Raw genomic sequence first — 23,705 nt, forward strand, 5'->3', positions numbered from 1 at the left:
TAACCGGCAGTAGCACTAACATATTATGAAAATTAATTAGATTCCAGATTTCATCTAATGGTGCAATATTACAAAATGTATTACTAAGGTGAATCTTTGCAAGCATTCATGAATGACAAAATGCCTTCATTTTTCATTGAATTTATTTTTGGTGTTGGAAAAAATACAGAGAAGAGCAAGTGAGCAAATTTAAAAGAGCATGTCTGAACTCGATGAATAGCTACTCTTCTTTGAGAGTAGAAATTCCACTTGGGATTTGCCCTAAGCTTACTCTTGCCCCGCAAGCAATGCCCAAGTTGAGCATCGAGAGGTCAGTCAGAATGGAGACTCCGTCAGTCGAAGACCCGACAGGAGTTTCTACACACACTATACCAGGAAAACACCAGATCATACGTCGCTCTTCTGTGAACCATATGTTGTCACACTTGGCCAACTATTAGCTAATATAGATTATGCTTTGATGGAGTTAGCCAATTCAATTAGTAAACTGAGAACAATATAGTATTGGAATCATTCAAAAAATCTACAATAAATTAACATCAATAGTTACCAAGTTAATATATTTAAACCTATAATGTAAAATAACCCAAATAGGAATTTACTGATAAGTGATTATTACACCAACTTCAGTAATGCATGAACTTAATATAGTTATTCATTTTGTGAGGACTGTGAACCCTTATACAAATATCCAGATTCCACTGCATTTGATTATCCAAATATTTAAAAAAATATTCACGGCTAGACAAGAGCCATGAATATTTTTCTTTAGCTTTCCCAAGGAGGAGGATGGGAATTGATAACAGGGATGTTGAATAAGGAGGTTAAGAAAAGGCTCACCAATACCTTGATATGGAGGTTAGTTTTGTTTGGTGGGGAAATATGGTCATCAAAGCAAGATGATGGGCGTAGTTTGGAAGGCCTTTGACATATGGGTGGAGAAAAGGATGGAGAAGGTGAAGTAGACAGAAAGGAAAATGAGGAAGAGCTTGGTATATTGGGGGAGGAGAGGGGATTGCTGGTAGAACTCCAAAGGAAGCAACAAATATGGATGCAGGGCACTTTGTTTGGCGACGGTTTGCTGAAGACTTTTGAGTGATTTGGAGGGGACTGTGATTTTGAGCATCATGCAGGCAAGGTATGAGGAGAAAACATAAGGAATATTGGATGGAATGAAGGGAGGAAGTAAATATGTGGAATTAAAGCACAGTTTAATTTAGCATCAGATGTCAAGTTGTACTTTATCAGAAGGTTCCAAGTAATCTTAATATTTAAGGGGAGAAAATTACTAGCCAGCAATTTTCCAATATCCACAGCCATTAATCACTGATTTAGAAATAATATCAACCGTTTGAAAATCCTTTGAGGGCAGGATACCAATTGGATAAAAAAAATGTGTGGTGCAAAATGGAATAATACTTGAATCAGATTTTAAAATTAAAGGATATTAGGATAGTTGGATGCATCACTTTGCGGCAGCAATTCATACTGGAAAAGAAAATACTTTGTTCTTCCACATAGGTTTTTAGTAAGCACGACCTAGGTTTCAACTTACAAATCTTAAACAATTACAGTTAACCTGAAGATGACTTTGTAAGTCGAAACCTAGTTTGTGCCTAGTAAAAACGTATGTGGAAGAACTAAGTATTTTCTTTTCCAGGGAAGGATACACTTGCATAATTAAAAAGGAAAAATAAATCTTTAATTGGATAAGAAGAAAAATCAAGATAGTGCCAACAGAATTCTAAGATGGAATAAGAAGATGAAAAGAGAAGAAAATAAGGATAACAAGAGCCTTCCGAGGAAACATACAAACAAGCCACGCCTTCAAACAAAAATAATTTCCAACCAATGTCAGACAGGTGCCACCCCACACACACATACTTTACACCAATCACATAAGTACGCCATACCTTATTAGATGCACCAGCCCAAACAGGAGCACCATCGCCACCCTCATTGTTGCCACCACATCTTGCTGCAAGCTGAAGCTCTTGTGCAGACGACTCTTCCCGAATGTCTCTAACAAGATGCTCAGCGGTTCGAGAGTTGCAGCACACCTGGACAGAAACACCGACTATGAATCACTTATGCATAACCTAAAATCCACCTTGCTAAGTGCATACAAAAACCATACGTGGGCACCCACATGCAAAAACATATGCACACACGAATGAACACAGTTTGGGGAATAATCGTTGGATGGAACGTCCCTGTGGATGGAATGACTTGTTTAACCAAAATATCAATAATAGCAAGTTTTTTAAGCCATGCACTCAATGCAGCACCAGTTATTGAGGATAGAAATGGGAAAACAACACTCAAATGAAAGTTTTTGTGGAAGAGGGATTGTTTTAGGACTAGAAACTGAGAGAAAGGTGTTCTATTGTTGTTATTGCAGATAGATAGATAGATAGATAGATATGGGAAGTAGAAGTTTCATCGAAGAGTTAGAGTAGTATGGATACGTGTTTATTAGAAGTACCATTACCAATGAAATAATGAAATTGAAAGTGACTTGGATAGTGAAGGCTGATGCTAAATGGAAACAGAAAATGATACAAGCTGGTTATAGAGCACATTTTGTCGTAAAAATATGTCTTATGGGCCAGGAAATATGGTAATCGGAGACAATTGTTGTCACCACACTTATCATTACCCCAAGATCCACCATTTCAGAGGCAGTTATATTTGCGGCATGGCATTCTCGTGAGAGAGAAGGGAGCAGTCCCCCTCGTGGTTCCTGGCATCCCTCATGCTTGGCAGGCGGCACCATACTGCCCTGTGCCCTCTTCTGCGGACTGTCACCCTGTGGCCACCGACCACCCCTTGAGCAGCATGGCACTGGCCTGGGCCTCCCATGCGGCACTGTGGCTTGCTTTGGCTCCAGAGGAGGGGGGGACTGTGGCACCACGGCAGAGGGAGTGATTATCTGAAGTTGCTGGAGGTTTCCCTGGAGTTCCTTCACCTGGTCATAAAAAAGATGCTACTATTAATACTATTACCAATAGATCAATTTCATTATAATATTGATATTGAATTAGTCACTTTTCACAATGCTTAACAATTTGTTGACCAGCATAACGGTTTATGAAAATAAGCAATATCGTCACTGAATAAATAAACTTATAACAAAATAAGCATTTATAAAATAAAAGTATTTTTCCACACAAAAAACTTTATTACACTACTAGAGGTTTTGATGCATAGGCATCATCAGGTATAATAGTACATGGCCAGGAAATATACATATACTCTTACTAGGAGGGGAGGTGGGCTATGGAAGGGAATTTACAGCGGGAAGGGGAGGAATGGACAAGTATCGGAGGTGGCAGTGGGGTGGAGGAGAGGGAGGGTTGTGGGTTGATATGATGAGGTGGCTGACAGAGGAGGGGATGAGGTAATGTGTAGGACGGAAAGGATTATAAATGGGGGGGGGGGGGGAGAAGACAAAGAGTTTCGAATGCACTTTGTTGATACGGACAATGAAACTTCCATAAGAGGTGAGTATCTTACAAAGATGTTTTCATTTACCAAATGTCTGGTAGTAAATTCTACTTTTATTTCTTAACTGTTCCAGCGTGTCCATTTTTTGTCCCTCTTCCTTGAGGTGAACATATGTCTGGAAAAAATTCACTGCTTTTGGGTGAAAAAATTTTACGTTTATTTTTTCAGTAATCATGAATTTTCACGAAATAGAGCCTCAAACCATTGAATTAAGCAATAGCATGCTAGTTTATCGATCATTAATTGGAAGCCAACCATTATACAGACACAATATCATTATAAATATTAAAACCAACGTCTGTATGACATGATATTTAGTAAGGTGTAATCAAACAAGACATCAAATAATCCTGTAACTTTTCCCTTAGCCCATTTGCAGGTTTTACCACATTTTCATAAATAATCAAGAATTCTGACAATAAGGTAGAAAAGTTCCACGGAAATCATATTAAGAATTCATTAATATCATCAATCGGGAAGAAGCCTGATATTCACTATCACGAGCACAGCACATGAAGTTTTATAACCTGAAAGGGAGAACATAACACTGTTCTCACTGTGACACTTCTTTGTCTTCTGGAGGTAATTTAGTCAACTTAGTTCAATGCAAGGCAATTATTCCAAATAAGATAGGTGAATTTTGGATGGCCAACAACAACTAATATAATATTCCTACCTTGAGACTTTCTATTGTTTGCCCAACACCATTTCCTTTTTATTTCTCCATTACTTTTGCCTGCCTTCATGCCATCAAAAAATTCCAATTCCCTCCCTTCATCCCACCCACCCACCATACCATGGCTTTTAACATCACCCTCCTATCTTTAGTTCCTTCATCCCAAATTTTCTGCCTATCTCCGACATTCCTGAACAACTACTTCTCTTCACCTACCGCATTTAAAACTTGAGCATTTGTAGCTTCAACAACTCTGTCTAACTTATATTCTCCATTCTTCACTACACCCACTTCTCAGAGTCCTTCAATACAATCATTCCCAGGCCACAATTATCAGGTTTCCAGGCAGAGCCTTACAGTCCACATGAAAGTACTTTAATAAACTTATTCTTTGCCATCAATTATCTTAAACATAACAGTTTCAGCCGTAACTTTTAGAAATTCCTTCAAGATGAGGGTAAAAAAAGAAACTGCACTTCCACATAAAGATTTAATATTTCACGACCATGGTTTTGATGCTGCGCATCATCCTTGGGCCATACCAAGGTGATTGATGGCTGGAAGTGGAAATAAGACCGAGAATAATATGTGGAAGGAACATCTGGATAGAGATAATTGCATTGCTCTGAGACGGGAAAGTGAATCGTAAGAAGAAAGGAAAGCTATACATGTCTTGGTTAGACCTACAATTCTTTGTAGTGCTGAGACCTGGCCAGATTTAACATGTCAAGGGGTGAAAGATAGAAGTCACTGGAATTAGGATGTTTAGGTTGATGTGTAGAATAGCTGTGAGTGGCAAAATGAGAATGATTACATCTGAGTAACATTTATAGTAGGCTCTTTTGGTAAAAAAAGGCACTAGAAAGAAGGCTGAGATGGTCGATGAGATCACACATTTCTATTTCAGGGCATTTTTGAAAGCTGGCATCATCAAAGCTAGTTTAGCATTCAAAGTCACTGGCCAGCCCCATACGATCATGACTTTCAGGGTCCCTTCAAGTATAACAGAGGGACAATAAACACACAATTTGATTCATATGTTTATCAAAAATCTTTGGAAAAAAATGTGACACATTGATATGTTACTCCCTTGCATATGCAGAGAATATGATTACTGAATTTCGACTCAAAAACAGAATTAAATGGACCACTGCAGCATAAACATGTCCCATCGACTAAAGAGTATCCTTTAAAACAAGAAGTAGTAGACATAACAGTTTCAGGTTTAACTTCATGGAATTACTTCATTATGAGGGTAAAAAGAAACTTTACACTTCCACAATAAAGATTTAATATTTGACGACCATGGTTTCGATGCTGCACATCATCAAAACCATGGTTGTGAAATATTAAATCTTTATTGTGGAAGTGCAAAGTTTCTTTTTACTCTCATAAGTAGTAGTAGCTTAAGGGGAGGCAACCGACAGCTGAGGTCATTGTTGCCTAGAGGGATGGATGGGAAAAGGAGGAAGGGTGGAGAGAAACCCCACGTCGGAATTAGCCTACTCTCAGCAAAAGGCGCTAAGGGGTCCACAGTTTAGCATCATATGTGATGGATGATGTACTCAATTAAAATGCTCTCCACAAGCAACTCAAGTAAGGATCGGGATACCACTGAAAAAGAACTGCTATTTACAGGATTCAAACCGGAGCCCTCTGAGAGAGAGGTCAGCATGCTAGCCACCACGTCAACCTGATTCCCTCTTTAAAAACAAGTCTCTCCAGAAAACCTCCTCATTTTTCCTGGATTTCCAAATTCTTCTGCCAGTCACTAACCACTCGGCTCAAAAACTCTTACCATTAGAATAAAGACTCAACATGGAGGAACAACCCAATAAAGATCACTCCATCTTCATCTCCTATCAAGGTGCTGCAGCCAAAATAATTAGCTATTCTACTTAGCAGCCAATGATGGCTATCGCTTGATTCCAATTTTAAATGGACTGTGGTGGTTTGCAAAAGAGGCACTTTAACAAGGCTGCAGTGGATAAAATAGTTAAACCTACCTTTCGGTGCAGACGCCTCTGCTGCTCCAGGCCTTCCTCCTCTTCCTTCTCCACCACCGAAAGGTCTTGAATGTGAGTGTGGTCAGTGGCATCATCGGGAACCACGGTGCCCTCACCATCCACCAGCTCTGTTCGGCCCGACTCCAGTTCGCAGCAGTCTTGTGTCTCAGTCTCCACTCCTTCCTCCTCCCCACCCACACCTCCACCACGAAAGAAGAAGAAGAATACACACTTGTGAGATGATGGGGGTGGGAGAGGGATGAGGGGGATGGTGGGGGAGAGAGCAGCAGCTTCCCCGTTGTGATAATGACTAAGGGAGAATGGAAGCAATTTATTTACATTCCGTACGATGTTACATATTATTCACGGTGCCTGCTGAGCCTGACCAAAATTTCCCTGACTTTTCCAGACCTACACCGTTGTACACGTAATTTTTATTTACCGAAGGCCTCCAGATCTGTTAAGAGGAGAGATTCCAAAAATATATCAGTCAGTCATCTGAAGTCAAACGATGCCATTTTGGCTTCTTATACACACACCATTTGCTTAAGATGAGATGCCTTTCTAATGCACGAGACTAAATCTGGGGGCATCTGCAGCAGATGTTAATAAATGCCACAAAAGAACTTAATAATAAAGTTCTTCCTCCAAAAGTGATGAAAGTTTTTCTGAAGATGACTCTTTTGCCTTTTTGGTTGAAATGGATGATTTGACATTCCACAAAGTAAACAGGAATAAAACTGGAGTGCTAAAATTTATTGATGATATATGCTCATCAACATAAAGCAAATATTCAACTGCGATAAATGCAGTTTTGGTACCTACAATATTAACTTCTCAACTATTGCTACAGCTGAAAGATTATATTTTATTTTGGAGGATATATCCAACACTGCAAAAAACATACATCTGCCAAGATGCTTGAGGTTATTGCTTCAAAAAGGAAATGAACATATTTTGTAGCCAGGATTGGGAAATGATAAATGAATAAATTAATTTAGTAACGTTTACATACATTTTATACTCTGAAATGACTTTGAAACTGCTTTTGTAATTTGCTCCTAAATAAGTTTTTCAAGTAATTTGAATTCTGTATTTTAAATGCAATTTTGGGAATAATTTTCCATCTAAGGGTAAGGGATGATAGCAATGTTCAAATTTCCCAAAGGTGATGGCATCGAAGAACAGCAGCTAAAAAGATTTACAGGAAGAAGTGGAATAAATTTCCAATCGCAGGGATTCATTTCCAATCGCAGCATTGCTCTTTGCTGAAGATTATTTGGAGCAAATGTACCATGGATGATAAAAAAAAGAGACTTAAGAAAGTGTGAGTTTGATTGTTTGATCAACCATCCCCTGATGCCCCAACTAGTCTTATTTCCATGCCCCCCCCCCCTCCGTGTATCTCAACGTTGTCAAATGCCCACAAAGGAGAGTTCCAGAGGAGAAAATAGTTGAACTTTTGCCCAGACATTGAAATGCAGAGCAGGAATGAGGTCTGAATTGTGTTTCAGACCTCACAAAAGACTATACCAAGTTTTTAGAGTGCTGCAAAGGCAGACCGCCAGAGAAATTAAAGTGATGGGCTGCTCACAAAGGAAATGATTTACGTTATTTCCTGGCCCATAAGATGCACCAGCACTGTGTTCATAAGACACATTGTCTTATACACAAAGTGTGTTATTTTTCAAGTTAGAATTCATGAAAAATTATTAGGTCATAGAGAAAGGAACAAAACAATGTTAACATTTAATATAAATAAAAAGTAATTGTTACATTAAAAAATTAGTAGCTGTAAAAGGTTTGTATTGGGGAAAAAAAGGTAAAAAAGTATTGGGGAAAATTTCAGAAAAATAGATATATTTCAGATATTACTACAATGCCTCAAAATTCTTGAAAGCACATCCCTTGAGCGTCAACACACTTTTGCCAGCGTCTTTTCTACAACTCAAAGGCTCTCTGGTGGGCAGATTCTGGAAGGCTCTGGAGTACACGTGCAAGCTACTTTGATGGCACTTAGGGTCCTATGAGGGAAGATTTCACTTATGGGAATAGGAAATAGCCTGCTAGGTAGGGCTTACTCCAAATTTATTATAAGCCTAACAGCATTTTCAATTTGCACATCAGCAGGGTAGGGGCCCATTACTTTCCTTGTGGTTCCCCATAAAAATCTGGTGCCCGATAAATCACACATACCAGAGAGGTCATCCTGCGTGGTGTCAGCTGCCACCGACTGGCTCCCAGCACCATCCTCCTCCTCCTCCTCTTCCTCCTCCTCCACTTCCCCTCGACCGCCCTCCTCATCGTCCTCATCGTCAGCGGCAGTCGTTGTCGACTCGTCCTCCTCCTCTTCCTCCTCTGTTATCACTCGGGAAGTCTGCCCTCGTATCTTTCGACTTAGCTCGGCTATCACGCAGTGGAGCTCGGTAAGGCGGCCCTCGTAGCGCTGTGCTTGCGAGTCTAGCCTCTCCTCTGCATCATGCACCAACCTCAATTTCTCTAACTGTGGGGGGAAAGAGAGGGGAGTAAATTACAAAGAGACACTACACACCAACATAAAACCAACATCTGGGAAAGCACAGTACATGAAAACATCTAATTCCTCAGTTTTGACCACCGTCAGGGCAGCAGCCTCAGGGTCCTCTTCCGGGCCATTTTCCTTACCCTTTCTTCTTGTAGTAGTAGTTTTTAGGGGAGGCGACCGACAGCTCAGGTCATTTGTGCCATAGGGGATGGACAGGAAAGGATGAAGGGTGGAGAGAAACCCGGTGTCGGCATTAGCCTACTCTTTACGAAAGGTGCCAAGGGGTCCGCAGTTTAACATCCCATCTGACGGACGGCGTACTCACTCAAAGTACCCTCCACAAAGCACCTCAAGTAGGGATCGAGATACCTCTGAAAAATATTTAACACTGCCGGGATTTGAACCCGTGCCCTCAGGGTGGGAAGCCAGTACGTTAGCCCCCGCACCATCTCGATCCCCCCCTTTCTTCTTTCCATGTAGTTCTCAGAATGAGATCAGAGGCACACATTCATTTTGTTGGAGTGCCATCAGTAAAAACTATTTGCCAGCAGTGAGACAGTCTAAATTGGATATGGAAAGACGAACTCATTCTATGAATCACCTGGAAAGAAGAAATTTGAAAATACAACTGACGGGTGAGGCTGCCTCTGACAACCAATGTCGAGCTAAGCCATTGTTTTTTACATTGCTGGCACATTAGGCAATATCGCCAGAGTCTGTCGCAAGTATGTTGCAGCGTAAAGGTTCAATGTCATTACCATGACGACTCATCTCCTGAAGATGGAAAAAAGATCAGTCAAAATAGCAGATATGAAGGTGTACAACAAGTCCAGTGCACCTGCAGGAAATTCCATTTTGGCCAAACTTCAAGATCGCTCAAAAACCAGTTAGAAGGGCACCAGAGGACAACCTAAAATAAATAAGTCTATCTTTCTTCCAATGCAAAATAGTCAAACGTAATTGTGTTATATGAATTAACCTTTTCTTACCATTAACATTTCTATTACATCCCATACAAATTCCAATTTTTCAACGCATGTGGAACTCCATTTTTACACAATCTCATTTTCCAATTTCCCATGTTTGCATAACTATGTGCTGGATTAAAGAAAATTTCACATTTTAAAACAGTTATTCATGTGCATCAGTCTTTTTAAAATAACTTTTTTGACTTCATTTTCTATAAATTCACCTAAACAAAGACAGGAAAGAGCAGTAACGTGAAGAGTTTTAGCTAAGAAGTTGAATATGGTGGGCAGTACAGAGTGCCACTATTGATAACTTATGTGAACCACTTAAACTCAAACTCGGTCTGCCAGCTAAAGATTCATGTTATGAAATGAATATATTGTAGGACTAGGAGTTAGTTTGGTAATTTAAACATTACAAGAGCAACTGAGGGAGACTTTGTTGTAGAGAAGTTGAAATTATGAGGAAAATGACTGGGAGCAAAACATGGTGAAGTGTGATAAACACAAGAACTGGTGACTGACAACTGCGATAATTTGCAGCACCTCAACACTATAGATATGCATATTAACAGTGATGGACTCCTGAATAGTTAAAAAGTATCAAAACTTGCTTTATCACATTAAAACTATGTTGAATCCAAAATTATGTTATTTTCTTCAAAATATTTTGTAGCCTGACAACGTTTGCACCAGTCGAACAGCAAGGTAGCTCAGATTCAAATGTCTTAAGCTTTTCTCAATAACTCGGGAACGTAAATATTATCCTGCATGAAAATTGAAAGCCGAGGCAAAGAAGAACACTTTTCATAGGGCAAATTCTCCTTTTCCTGCTTTTTTCATTTTCCCCCACTTCACACTTTTCTCAGGGGTCCCTAAAAAATTGAAAATAAGGGGTTTAAATGTGTATCTGAACTGCACTCATGCACAATATTTAAAATAACTGAAGGTGAAAGCCAAAGAGAAAAATCAATATTTTCAAAGGCTTTGTGAGGCAACAATAATAGCTACACCATCAAATAATTTTTACTGGGACAATGGCCAAATACTTGGAAGAAAATTAATTCAATAGACTTCTGCTTGGAAGAAAATTGGTATTCAATACACCCCTCAAACCACAGCCAACTAGAGTGCAGTAAAATCAACAGCCGACCAGGGTGTCCTGGGATAGATGAAGTGTGCTATATTATAATGTATGCATAGAGGATAAATCTCTAAAAAAATCACTTTCAAAGGGTAGATGCCTGTTGCAATGCCAGTGAAACCATTTTCCACCAAGACGAAGCAAGCAAAAGGGAGCAATGAGGAAAACTTCAGGAATCATGATTTTACTTTAAATAATATGTGGTGACCAACCTGTGCTTTGCTAAGAGACCGCTCCAGGAAGTCTCGCTCCTGAGTGACAGCTTTCAACTGTCCTGTGAGGTCCTGAATTTCACTCTTGAGGGACGACAGTGCCGCTAAGTGAAGCTGGAGAGAGAAAGAGAGAGACAGAGAGAGAGTTAACCATTATTCATGCAGAGAACATTTAAATTCAGGCGGCAGAAAGAAAGAAATTACATTAAATGTAATTATAACTTGAAATCCATCACCATTTTGCAGGAAAAAATGTTTTAGCTAAGCTAATGCATTTATTGTAGACCATTAAAAGCAAATAATCAGTTGGCATCAAAAAAATAATTATTATAGGACTGATGAAATCATGGTGAGTACAACAAATAAGGGAAATGCATTTAAATGCAACAATTTCAAAAAGTTAAAAATCATTCCCCTTGACTGGGATTCAAAATCAGATCTCTCGATGTCCGGCCAAAAGCTTTTTCCAGTTAAGCTGCCGAGGCATCCTCTTGTACTCCAAAATTTTAAAGCCCCCAAAATATTGACCTGTAAGAGGACGCTTCAGTAGTTTAACTGGCAAAAGCACTTGGCCGGACATCCAAGGGATCCAGGTTTGAATCCTGGTCAAGGCGAATGATTTTTACACTTTTGAGAATTGTTGCACTAAGTATAATTTTCTTTGCAAAAGTGTGATGAAAAACTTATGTCTCTGGTTAATGGCACGTATCTAGTGTACATATTTGCCTTGCACATGATACACAATCAATGGATTACATCTTTTACCATTTATTCAGTAATTTTCATGTTAGCGATGGATTTTTAAGTAATCGAGAATACTATGAACCTTGTTGGCCATGTCTAGGAGGCTGGCTGTGCCACCACCCTGTGGGATAGCAGAGCTGCCCACCACTCCCGACCCTTGGCCACTGGGCAAGGGAGGCTTCTGTGAGTTGGCGGGGGCTGGGGCTGGGCCTTGTGGTGGCCCACGAATGGTGCCCGGTGATGCCTGAGGCTCCGGGCTCAGGTCACGCGCGCCACTGTCAAACTCCCACCTCTCTTGGCGACCTCCACTGCCAGCACCTGAGGAAAGACGCATCGGTTGCACTTAGTGAGTCAAGCACCGTATTCTGACATCTTCCCCAAGGGAAGGTAAGTTTTGTTACCATAGTTACTGAAATATTAGGTTTTAGATTATTTACAAATGTGTATGTGCACATATATGCACATGCTCACACAATATCACCAGAGTGACTACTTAAGTACTTTGCCGGCGTTTCCTTTCGGCGAATTTTCAAGTTGAAGATGTAGTTGCCTCTAGTGCAGTTTTCTCATTTCTTTCTCAAATCCTCGCAACAGACACTTCAGATGCTTTCCGAGGAAGTATTCTGAAGTAACTGTCAGTGCCATGGGCCAACAAAAATGGGTCTAAATAGTGAATTAATCTTAGGTTTATTAGAGTGTTACAGGGCTGTGAAAGTCTTCAGCAGACATTTCGCACAATCAAATGTTTGATTATGCATCCACTTATTCATCTAAAAGAACTAAAGAAGAACACAATTCTTCATGTGCATTCTCAAATCCTATTGGTTCAAAATTAAAGACTGACAATATGGATTAGGGAGAAAGGATTTTTTTATAAATGTTTCGAAATTACTCTCATCTTCTTAATGTGTGATTTCATGCAAAATCATCTCACCCTGCTTCCCTTGTATGGATGCTGGACTTGATGCTTTCCAAGAGCAATGTAGCCATAGGCAATGCAAACAGTTACACACCAAAATCTAACATAAAACCTCCGACAAATTCCAAAGAAACTGCGGGAGATGCCTCAACAGTGACTTATAATGGAATCATCCGCTATTGTGCATTTCAATGCAACAATTTTAGAGTATAAAAATCATTTGCCTTGACTAGGCGAATTTTACTATTCTTTTTCTATTCTGGGTTACTATTGCGGCATCTCCCACAGTTTCTTTGGAATTTGTCGGAGGTATAAACAGCCTACGTATTTAAAAGTTGGCTTTAACCTCGTGGACTATGGCGCGTCGCACATGAATACGAATGCCTGTGATATTGTATTTACGGTATTTCGTCACAGCATCTTGTTCCTTTAAAGTCCCAAAATTTCCAACTTAAACCCCTCTTTACTGTGCTTAATGTTACGTGTAAAACTGACGGACATGAAATTTTCCTCTAGTTTGATCGATAAATAATATGCCAACAAGGAACAATCTCAAATATTTTCTCTAAAATCCTCAATCTGTTAAAATTACTCTCTCCAGCATCCCTAGCAGTCCTTTGAATTTGTCCGAGGAAAACACTTTCATGTATAAACATTGGCTTCAATCCAATGGACTATGGGGGCACAGTGTGTATGATTGATTACTTGTGACATTGCATGTGTGGTGATTTGCCACTAACCCCGTTTCTTTAGAGCCACAAGAAATTTAAAAGGTGAAAGAAGATGAGGTCAAACACTTCCTCAACAACATTGCAGCGAGTGGGTATCACATGGTCAGACAAAAACTGCTCCAGAGCCCACAAAAATGCATAAACCGAAATGGCAATTTTGCAGAAAAAAAAGAATGTTCAAGCTTTAAAATTATACATCAATTATTGAGAATGGACATTTCTTTCTAATTCTTAAAAAATCGAAGACCTGATTTTTGGGATTACCCTTATAGTTATTACCTCATAAGCCAATTCTCATTACTTTCAATTCTCCCAATGTCAGTTCTTCAAGCTGGATGTGATGCGATGCATGAAAATATAAATCTATGACTAACAGCTATCAAAACACCACCGCCATATTTTTGTGCGCTAGTACAGATATCCTGATATTATCTGTAGTCTGAATAATTAGCCATTCGTAGCTCACTATTAAATATATCACTGCACAAAGTTGTTTTGGGGCAAAATAAAAATTTTGTGCTCCAAAGAGACCAGTTGCCAGTTCAGCCAGTTAATTTCCTTAGCCCTACAGCATTCTGGTAGTAAAAATACAGCTACCCTTTCTAGGGTTTCTCTTTTGGTCAAGAGAAACGAGTATTACAAGTAGAACACTGTTTGTGTACCTAATAACACAGTCTTTTCCCCAATTTCAGTTCTCCTACAGAACTCTTCTTTCCTACAATTGTGACTGGTGATGCCCTAACTAGTTGCACTCTTCCTTTCATTCAATTGATCTTGTGATACTAAAAATGTTCAGTTCAATTTTGTGATTAAGCACCACATCCATGAAGTAACATTTGTCAATGTGAATTTTATTAAACCCATTACAAATCATGAATTTTATTTTCATAAAACTGTGCCATTCTGTCATCTAACACCCATAATTTTCAATATAGCACCTCAAAATTATCAATTTCTTAAATGTAAAAAGCTACATACAGCCCTAACTTCTGAAAGGAAAAATAATCTAAAAAATTAAAATAATTTTAATTTCCACAGTGTGAAGGAGAAATAAGTGCTCTAATCCTATCTTTTGAAACATAATCACTTAACATGTGGAATTATGTGATTTTATCATGTAGATCATGACGTAAAATATATGAATCTCAAGATTGTTGGTAGTGAAATTAGTATCGGGATATTTGAAAATTTTCCGTGTGAAATTTTAGATTTTGCCAGTTTAGGGTATGACCAATGGAAATGGCCTGTGGTATGCATATGTAAAAAGAATGGGATTTATTCATCCGAGGGGTCCCTCAGGCCACCCACCTAAGCTGTTCTCGCTGCTCGTGGGTTGTCGGTACTCGGGCTGCCGGATGTTGCTGTTGCCAAGGGTCTTGCCTTCCCCCCTTCCCCCCACCCACCCTCCCTCCTCCTCCTCCTCTTCCTCCTCCTCGGTGGTGGTCGTCTCTCCTTCGCCCAGGCAACGGGCTGCCGCCTCCACCTGCCCGGCCAACTCCAGTCGACGCCGAAGGAAGCCCTGGTACGAGATGCGACCGTGCTCGTCGGCCCCCAGCTCCCGCATCAGTTCCCCCACGCATTGCTCCAGGTTGAGCTTGCGGCAAATGCTCAGCAGGTCCTCACTTGACGGCATAGGGGGGAAGGGGGGAGAGAACAAAACATTCACTTGCATCCACAGCCCACACAAATTCATGGCTGCTCGGAAAAAAAAAGAGGTTGGGTCCAAATCTTTAACTTTACAGGAATTTTTAAATAGTTTCAAGTGGAATCATTAGATCAAAATTGACCCAATATGAACATTTGAAAAAAAAATCTTTAGAAAGCCCAGGGGTGAATAAAAAAATTCCATCTTAGAGGCTTATGGCCTATTTTGGGAAAACTTAAATTGTTTAATTTTTATTCCTTGCCCTGGTCCCACTCATTAGTTCTACTTCTTAAAATTTATCACACCAACATCATTGGGGGTGCTCATGAAATCCATGCGATAAAAGGTGGGATGGCTATATTAATTATATCCATAAATCTGGTCCCTTAAGATCCATAACTTTTGATAGTCCATCTTCAACATGTATTGTAGTCATGCAAATGTGGGCATGCAATGCATGCCTCACTGCACTTGGGCTGCATGGCTTAGGTAGTCCAGAGAATGAGGTTGTTTTTGCAGTGCGATTAAGTGGCCCCTTTATTGCCTTTTTGGGAATTGTTTGTGGATTGCTTCATTGCGAACATGCAGCACTGTGCATCAGCCAGCCATAAGAGGAGCCGATTTATGAAAGTAATGCCATGTCACAGTGATGATCTTTTATGATGAATTAATACTGTTGTAGGATAATATGATGTATAGAATAGATGTAGGTTTATTGTTTGGTTATCCATTATTAAGCTGCATCAAATCTAGCTCAAGAAATTATAATGCTTTGTGTTTATGTTCACAGAGACGCATTGTACATCAATTCATTATGATAACGTTTCAGGAAAGGTGGCTGAATGATCCACTTGTACGTGGAATATGTGCCAAGTGATGAAAGAAGTATAGTGGAAAAATTTTGATTATTATGATGTTGATTTGACAATGTTGAGTGGCAATTTTTGGTAAGTGTGCTGCTCATTAAAAGAGTTACCAAGCATCCAACAACTCACATTGGAAAAAGGGGGGGGGGGGGAAATGATGTATGCATGCATAAACTGTGTAAAGTTTGCCCGCAGTTCAAAAAATTAAGATAAACTATTAACCCGTTTTATCAATTTCTAGTTTCTAATATATTTTGGAAAAAAAATTCATGTTCCATCATCTCATCTGCATTTTTCAAACGAAAAGGCTACCTTCACCAATTATCAATTAGACTTCAGGCAAAATAGGTTGATATTAGATGCCCTGTATGAATTTCCACATGGGGCTGCAAAATGCTCTTCACAGCAACATCCAAACTATGGGATTGTTCATTTGTTTTAAAAAGCTTTTGATCCACTATGTTGTCACGTATTCTTACAATGCTTGGCAAGTTATGGAATAACAGGACTGGCCCACACTTGATTAAAATCTACTTTAACAGACATATATACGATTGTCCACATTTCTCATCATGACTCAGGGCACTGGTACTATAATTACCTTTTCTTCAAACTAAAAAAAAGATAAAATAGGGCATTCCCCAAAGCTCTCTCTTTGGACCATCGCTATTTACATTTTATAAGAATGATCTTCCTGATATTCTTTCAAGCGTAAAAATCGTTCAATTTGCAGTTAACATAAGTGTTCCAATGCAAGACCTAAACCACCACTAGTTATAGGACAAAGTAAATGTTAGTTTACTATAACTTCATGAATGGACTAAAAATATGTAGACTATCAATAAGGAGAAAAACTATTTATTTAAGCAAAATCTCGCCCCAATAAAAAAAGGCATTAAATAAATAAATGTTAATATTAGTCAAATTTTAAGCTATTTAGGTAACTCTGAAATATCTTCTGGTATCTTTCTTGTCATAACCGTGGACAAATGAAATAGTTGACACACCCACAACACTTAATAACCATGTCACCACACTTTATATCTAAACTTCAATATTTAAGAGCTACCACTACCTTATATATGTTTCAATCTAAGTTTGGGTGCACATTTTACAAATTTTCAGTCCAGAGTTTCCTATGGCATAACTTCTGCACTGATAGAAGCAACAATACTGATGTATTTAAAATACAAAAGAAGACCATAATTATTATGTTAAATTTATTATATCTTAAAATCAATTAAATCTAGGCAAACCCATTTTTAGTCACTCAACTTTCCAACCTTACCATACTTGTACATTTTTGATCTAATATTGTTTATTAGAAAGTAATCATTCAATTAGAGTGAATAAAACCTATGTAGTTAATATATGTCTTTAGACATATATTAAATGAGTTGTTAAACTGGCTGTTCCATAATGTTGACTCATAGTTCGTGCTAATACACCCTTTCTTTGTTAGTACATTCACAAAAACTCAAAAAGAGTGCAACGCACATTCCATTAAGGCATAAAACTGAACAACCTTTCAACAGATGCACTGAGAAACACAATATTCTATCATGTGGATGAATTCATAAAATAATGTAAACAACTGAACTAACTAAACATTTATTTCATTCATATTAAGGGTATGTCATCATCACCAGTAATCTACGGGTTAAGGTTTTGGATGGACTCAATCCACCAAACATTATAGAGACAGTATTCTTGCCCCTCCCGACTAAACATAAACCGACATCCAAAACTACAATAAGCCCCTCCTTAATTCCACATACTTCTTCCTTTCTTTCATTCCATCCGACATGCCTATCCTCTACCTCCCCCTTCCTCATTTGCCTAACATTCTCCCTTCTATCACATTCTTCAACATTCAATTGCTAATGCTCTGCATCTATTTTTCCTCCCTCCTTGTGATTTCTCCCAACGATCCCCTCTCCTCGCCCACCATACCCAGCACTTTCTCGTTTGTTTTCCTTTCTCTCTGCTTCATCTTCTTCACTCATCTCCAAACCCACATTTTAAAAGCCTCCAATCTATGCCAATCATCCTGCTTCAATGACCATTTTTCTGCACCGTCCAAAACCACAATCCATATCAAAGTTTTGACAAGCCTTTTCTTACCATTCTTAACTTAACACCCTCACTCAAAGTCCCTGTATTCGATTCTTCCTCTTTGTGAAAGCTTCTTTTCTCAATGCAATCCTTCTCCTTATACCCCTACTTCTTTGACCATTTAGGTCCAGGACACTTCCAAGAAATGTACACTATTCTTCCTGCTCTAGTTTCTGCCCTCATGTCCAACATTTGCCCATATTTGGCTTAGCCTAAGCTTAACAGAAGCTATTCATTCAACTTAATATGTCACATTTTTCTGTATTGACAAATACCATAAATGGCAGCTTTTTGTATGGTTTTATGAATGAATAAATTAAATTACCATGCTGCCAGTTTTTGTCTTTTATTAGCCTACTTGTTTGTCTTTCAGAATATGCACGTTACATTGTTTCCAAATAATTACAGTTATTATATTCTTTGTGCTCATTTTTAGAAAAAACTAGAACGACCACCATGTAAATTCATTTTTTCTGTTATGTTTACACATTTGTGACACACTAATTTGATGTAAAAGTTGGACCTCCTCTTTCTTATTGACTCATTTAAAAAAAAACTATGGCTATTACCAATGAAGTAAAATGTAAAGTAAAAAGCAAAGTAAGAAAACCCCAGACAGAGTCATTCCTGAAATGTCAAACAATTCCTGGTACTACAAAAAAGAGATAAATGCGATCTCCCTCCACTATTCCACAACTAGATCATTTTCAAGCCTTTTCTTAATTGGATTACGCACCATGTTAGCGTCCGTTTTGAGTTCAGAACTCTACCTTATGTCAAAGTTAATTAATAAACTTATCCATCACGATTTCGTGCACATAACTATGCTATTAGGGATAGTGACAACTTGAATACTAAATGGGGTACATTGGCAAAATACAAGTCACAATGTTTAAATTTTCCTGCATGACTGGTTGCCCGTTCAGTTGATATCAGATTGTACCCAGAGATTCAGAAGAGGGTATATGACTGGCTACTAAACAACCATTCTTATTGGATTAATGCTTTTAAAAATATAATTTTCATCGCATTTATATGTTTATGGTTTCATTGTTTATATACCCAAATTATTCTTATTTTGACGATAGTTAATAACATTATACTATTTATCACATGAATGAAGAAGTACTAATAATGAGCCACACAGTGTATTGACATCCATGATATACGTTGCTAATGTTAGTGTGTGTATTGTATTAGTATGTATCTTGTATTAGGCCATCAAGCTCGTAAATACTTCACCGATGCTTGTTATAATACTATTTGATCAGTTCTATCATTGTAATAAGACTAAAACTAGTATTATTACAACAAACCTCAGTGAAAAGGCATAGTGCCCATTCGTTGCCAACTGTCAAATAACAACTGAAGATTTGATTTGAAGAGTGAAGAATAATTAACATTAAACATGAGTGCAGTGTTTCGTATAAAAGCACATTTCCATGATCTGAAACGGCCGGTGGAATCCTAAACATTTACATAACTGGGGGACATAAACGTGAAAGTTTTCACGTTCCATGAAGCCAATAACTTCGAGATTTGGTGGGAGTGTGCAGATCCTCATGGGGCATAATGGGAAATCCGTAACAGAGGAAAGACAAACTGCCATATGGCCAAAAATGGTTTACCTGTCAATGTAACCATCTCCATCTCCGTCACACGCCTGGAACAGCTTCCGTATCCGTTCCTCTTCACTGATTGATCCAGCCTCACTAGCGGTGTCTTCCGTTTTGATGATACCAGCCATTATAAATATTTATCGCAGCTTCAACGTATTTCAACTGAAAGATGTTTTCTCTATTACAGCCATATGTACACACCCACTTTTACATGCAACACTGACTGCAATCACGGACAACAATATGCGACTTTGATAGCCATCTATATTACAAGCTTCAGTTATTACTAGTCGGAGAAGCTATGGAAGTAGACAGTGTTACTTACCATTTTGAATAACAAGGACAACATTCGTGCCATTATTTACATGACTCCATGTTTAATTTAGCAGCACGTCAAATGTCAAATTTAGTTCTTGACATCGCCGATGACAGCAAAAGCACCATGAGCGCACTTCAGGGACTACCACAAGCGCAACTACTGGGTACGGTGTCAGTGATCGGGACATTTTTTGGGCTTATTCCGGCTCATCTATGAGTGAAAGTTAGAACTAAGAGCTTCAAATTGAATCTCGAATCGCTGAATTGAATTGCTTCAAATTGAATTTCGCTAGTTTTGAATTAAGTTGAACTTTCTGTAATCTTTCCCGGTTGAATATTCCATAATTCAACAATGGTACGTAGAAGATGTCGCGTATTCGGCTGTAACTCAAGATACAAAGCGAACGGTAACTACGGCCGTATAAATGTAACGGGAAGAGTCCACCCCAGCCGTACTCTTATAAATGGGCAAAGGTTGGGTGGGGGAAATTGGAGAAGATACAAGCAGTAAATCAATAAAAATTATAAAAATAAATAATTAACTGTCTTATTTTCATGTACATTTCTCACTATTGTACAATTGCAATAGTGAGAAATGCAATTGGAAAGTGCCGCAATTCCATTACAATTCTTTTTCTTTACTGCAAAATTGGGTACCAGAGAATATGGAAGTATCATTGTAAGATTTTAGTGCTACCTATCAAAAATTTGCATTCCTTTTATAAGATTTGTTGTTAATATAGGCATTTCAATGTGCGGTCCGTTTTTTATTCATAATGTGCGGTTTTTAAATTGAACTTATGTAAATTGGATTCAAGAGTTTCTCCATTAATGAAATATATATTGGCCAATGCAGATGTTTTTCTCTCCAGCAAATATAATCCAAGTAATTTCCTGATGCCGGGCTTCGTTTTGGTATGAAAATTTCTTGTAATTGATAAAATGAAAAATTTCTGGATGACGGTATATAAAATGCGTAATAAACCTTGTAGAAGAGAATATAGCGACTCTGCAGCGATTGACGCCATCGTTACTATCGACCAAGAATGTAACTATCGTAGTCTCATTGTGAAAAACACCTCCCTATTTGAGTGCAATTTGGAAATAAAAGAGTTAAAGATAAAATGGGAGTAGGCGGTCCTGGTGTTGACTTTGACTCAGCTCTGCGCATGAAGTAATATGAAATACTGCGGGGAATAGCAGACGGGCCTGGATTTATGCATGGATGCACGGGGATAATATTTTGGGTTTAATTACGTTAAGGTGTGGATAGCTTAATTAGTCTACAACTATTCATTTATCTAGAAAGAATTTGAGCTCTTGCGCACACGTACAGTTGTGTGGGATGGATACAATTCGCAGGTGCATTGAGTAGCCCAGTGTGAGAAATTATAAATATTTACATCCTGAATATCTGTATTTTTTCTTCGTGGAAGCACTGTTTATGAAGGCTCGTAGACATTGAATCTACGATTTACGAATAGTTTAAATGAAAACATTCAAAGTCAACAACTACTACGAAATATATGTTTGGTGTAAATCTGTGGTTTTTAATGCTTTAAACGTTTGTCAGTCTATTTGTTCCAGATAATTGCACTTTTGAAATTGACTGCGTTAAATAACCAAACATTTTTTATCAATAGCCCTAAGATTCAGGCAAAATATGTAAACAAACTGCACCATATCCGTAACTCAGTGCGTAGTAACGATCGTATTTATTTAGATTTCGACTCTCTTGCGAGTTTCATGATAGTAGCAGAAAATGAACTGATCACATTCCGGCGATGTGGGAAAAACATTTTATATAGTTACGCTTTTATATTAAATGGGTGGTTCATTAGTGAAAATATATACTCTTCCAACTGAATGGGCGAGAGTATTGTAGTTTTCCGAAACAAACTCATCTGGGAATAGATTGGCTCAGCATTACAGACAACATATTGTCAAGGTGGTCATAACTATCAATGAAATGAATTTAATATCTTTCGTAACTACAGTTTTGAGAATTATAATACCATTAATCTTAATAATTTTTATGCCTTCGCGAATTTAGAATGAAACGTTACGGTGTTTATCTGTACAGGGGAGTGAACTAATAAACACACAAAAAGGAATTCAAACATTAAATGAAGAGAAAAAAATACTAAAAACATACGTTGTAAAATCAGTCGGCGAAGATGTGTTGAAGCATCAAAACGAAGTTTTTGCGTGGACCATAGTAGGGCAAGACCATCTAATATTGTTTCATGAAAGCAAAGCTTGTTTTAATGATGATTCTAAATTTGATTTTACATCTTAGAAACTTCAATGATCAGAAATTAAATTTTGCAATTGTTATCCCTCTAGTTAAATCCACTCGAGTTTGTCGCTATTTGCCTTACCTATCTAAAGTTGGCATCATTAACATTTCTACGCATTTTTAATGCCTGAAGTAAGTTTATTTACAAAATGAAATCTACAAAATTGAAAAATTACAAAAACGAAGTATCTATTTGAAAATACTAATTTCCACAAATGAAAAACTGGGACAAACAATCGTACAAATGAAAATTCTCCAGAAAAAATAATTTCATAAATCAGTAGCACAGAGTAAGTGGATCAACTTCTTAAGAATCACCAATTATTATTCATACTGATCAACAAAGATAACACCATGCTGCTTATTTAATATGTGTAGTCACCAAAATTAGCATACAGATGATATCTTTCTGTATAACAATGTCAGTAAGAGTATATATTATACATGGTGGCTTACACGTTGTTTTTATTACAAGCCAATCAAAGTAGGTCAAGCATATTTAGCCAATTAATACCTTTTATTATCTTGAATTTACTTTGGAAATCCTTGAAAAATAAACATCATTTAAATATTACACAAAAAACCTTTATTTCAATCCTTCTCATTCAGAAACAATAACCATCATATTCTTTTTGCGGTCTTAGGCCACAGTCATGGGATCTCATGTATTTTTTAGCACAAGTTGAAATGTGTTTACATTGGAAAGCCATGGTCCTGAGGCCAATTAGCACATTTACCACAGAATCATTAAATATACTCTTTATAGGAAGCATTTCACATGCTACTACCCGCTTCCCTGATGGTTTCTAGCAATGTGACTGTAGATATTCATCAAAGTAGTTGTAGCAGAAATCAGCTGATGAGGTAGAAATTAAAAGCTGAGCAATTCAGTATTCATACAGAGCTAAAGGCAATTTTCCATCTTTGTTGTATTTGTGGATATTTTCAATAAACTTTAATAATGCAATATTTTATTGAATTTTAACTATTCAAACATAACTTTTAGATGTAGGATCTTCTAGTGCATGAAATTCATGTTCAAAGAGGATTTGATAGTTGCACATGAAATAGGTTGCAATTACTGGTTGTCAGAGGGAAGTGAACAAGATGGCTTTCAGTGCATTCTTACTTTTGTCCATTGAATTCAACAAATGGTTTTTCTAATGTAATATTCCCACATTCAAAGCTAAGTACCTAATGCAATCCACAAGTGGCTTTGCTTATTGAAATACTGCAGGTTTTGGCTTTTTTAAGGATGCCATTTGGATACTACTCTTTCTGTGAAGAGGTGTGCTGGATTGGACTTTGATTTTTGTTTCTACACTATTCAATAGATATAAATGATTTTCTCAACAGTTGACCCAATTTTTTACTAAAACATTTTCAACCATTTGAGGCATCCTAGAGACATT

At 38.0% G+C, this 23,705-nt stretch overlaps 1 protein-coding gene and 1 long non-coding RNA gene across 2 annotated transcripts in view; both read right to left on the bottom strand.

Annotated features, from left to right (window-relative positions):
* Positions 1-14,810, bottom strand: part of LOC139693317 (colorectal mutant cancer protein) — a 33,313-nt gene extending 18,503 nt beyond the window's left edge. The window contains exons 1-7 of the mRNA XM_071591432.1: positions 14,740-14,810; positions 11,864-12,099; positions 11,038-11,151; positions 8,386-8,692; positions 6,190-6,389; positions 2,660-2,968; positions 1,914-2,060 (exon numbers count right to left, since the gene is read on the bottom strand). Of these exons, the coding sequence (XP_071447533.1) occupies positions 1,914-2,060; positions 2,660-2,968; positions 6,190-6,389; positions 8,386-8,692; positions 11,038-11,151; positions 11,864-11,875 (1,089 nt within the window). The 5' untranslated portion in view covers positions 11,876-12,099; positions 14,740-14,810. The remainder of the gene's footprint in view (positions 1-1,913; positions 2,061-2,659; positions 2,969-6,189; positions 6,390-8,385; positions 8,693-11,037; positions 11,152-11,863; positions 12,100-14,739) is intronic.
* Positions 14,811-14,868: 58 nt separating this feature from the next.
* LOC139693323 (uncharacterized) lies at positions 14,869-20,195 on the bottom strand. Its single transcript, XR_011702037.1, has 3 exons — positions 20,002-20,195; positions 19,686-19,838; positions 14,869-15,053 (listed from the first exon to the last, which is right to left on the bottom strand). It is a non-coding gene; the product is annotated as an uncharacterized lncRNA (long non-coding RNA).
* Between the last annotated feature and the right edge of the window lie 3,510 nt (positions 20,196-23,705).

The sequence above is a fragment of the Hetaerina americana genome, unplaced genomic scaffold, assembly GCF_022747635.1.
Source record: "Hetaerina americana unplaced genomic scaffold, ioHetAmer1.1.p SCAF_46, whole genome shotgun sequence".
NCBI classification, from domain to species: domain Eukaryota; kingdom Metazoa; phylum Arthropoda; class Insecta; order Odonata; family Calopterygidae; genus Hetaerina; species Hetaerina americana.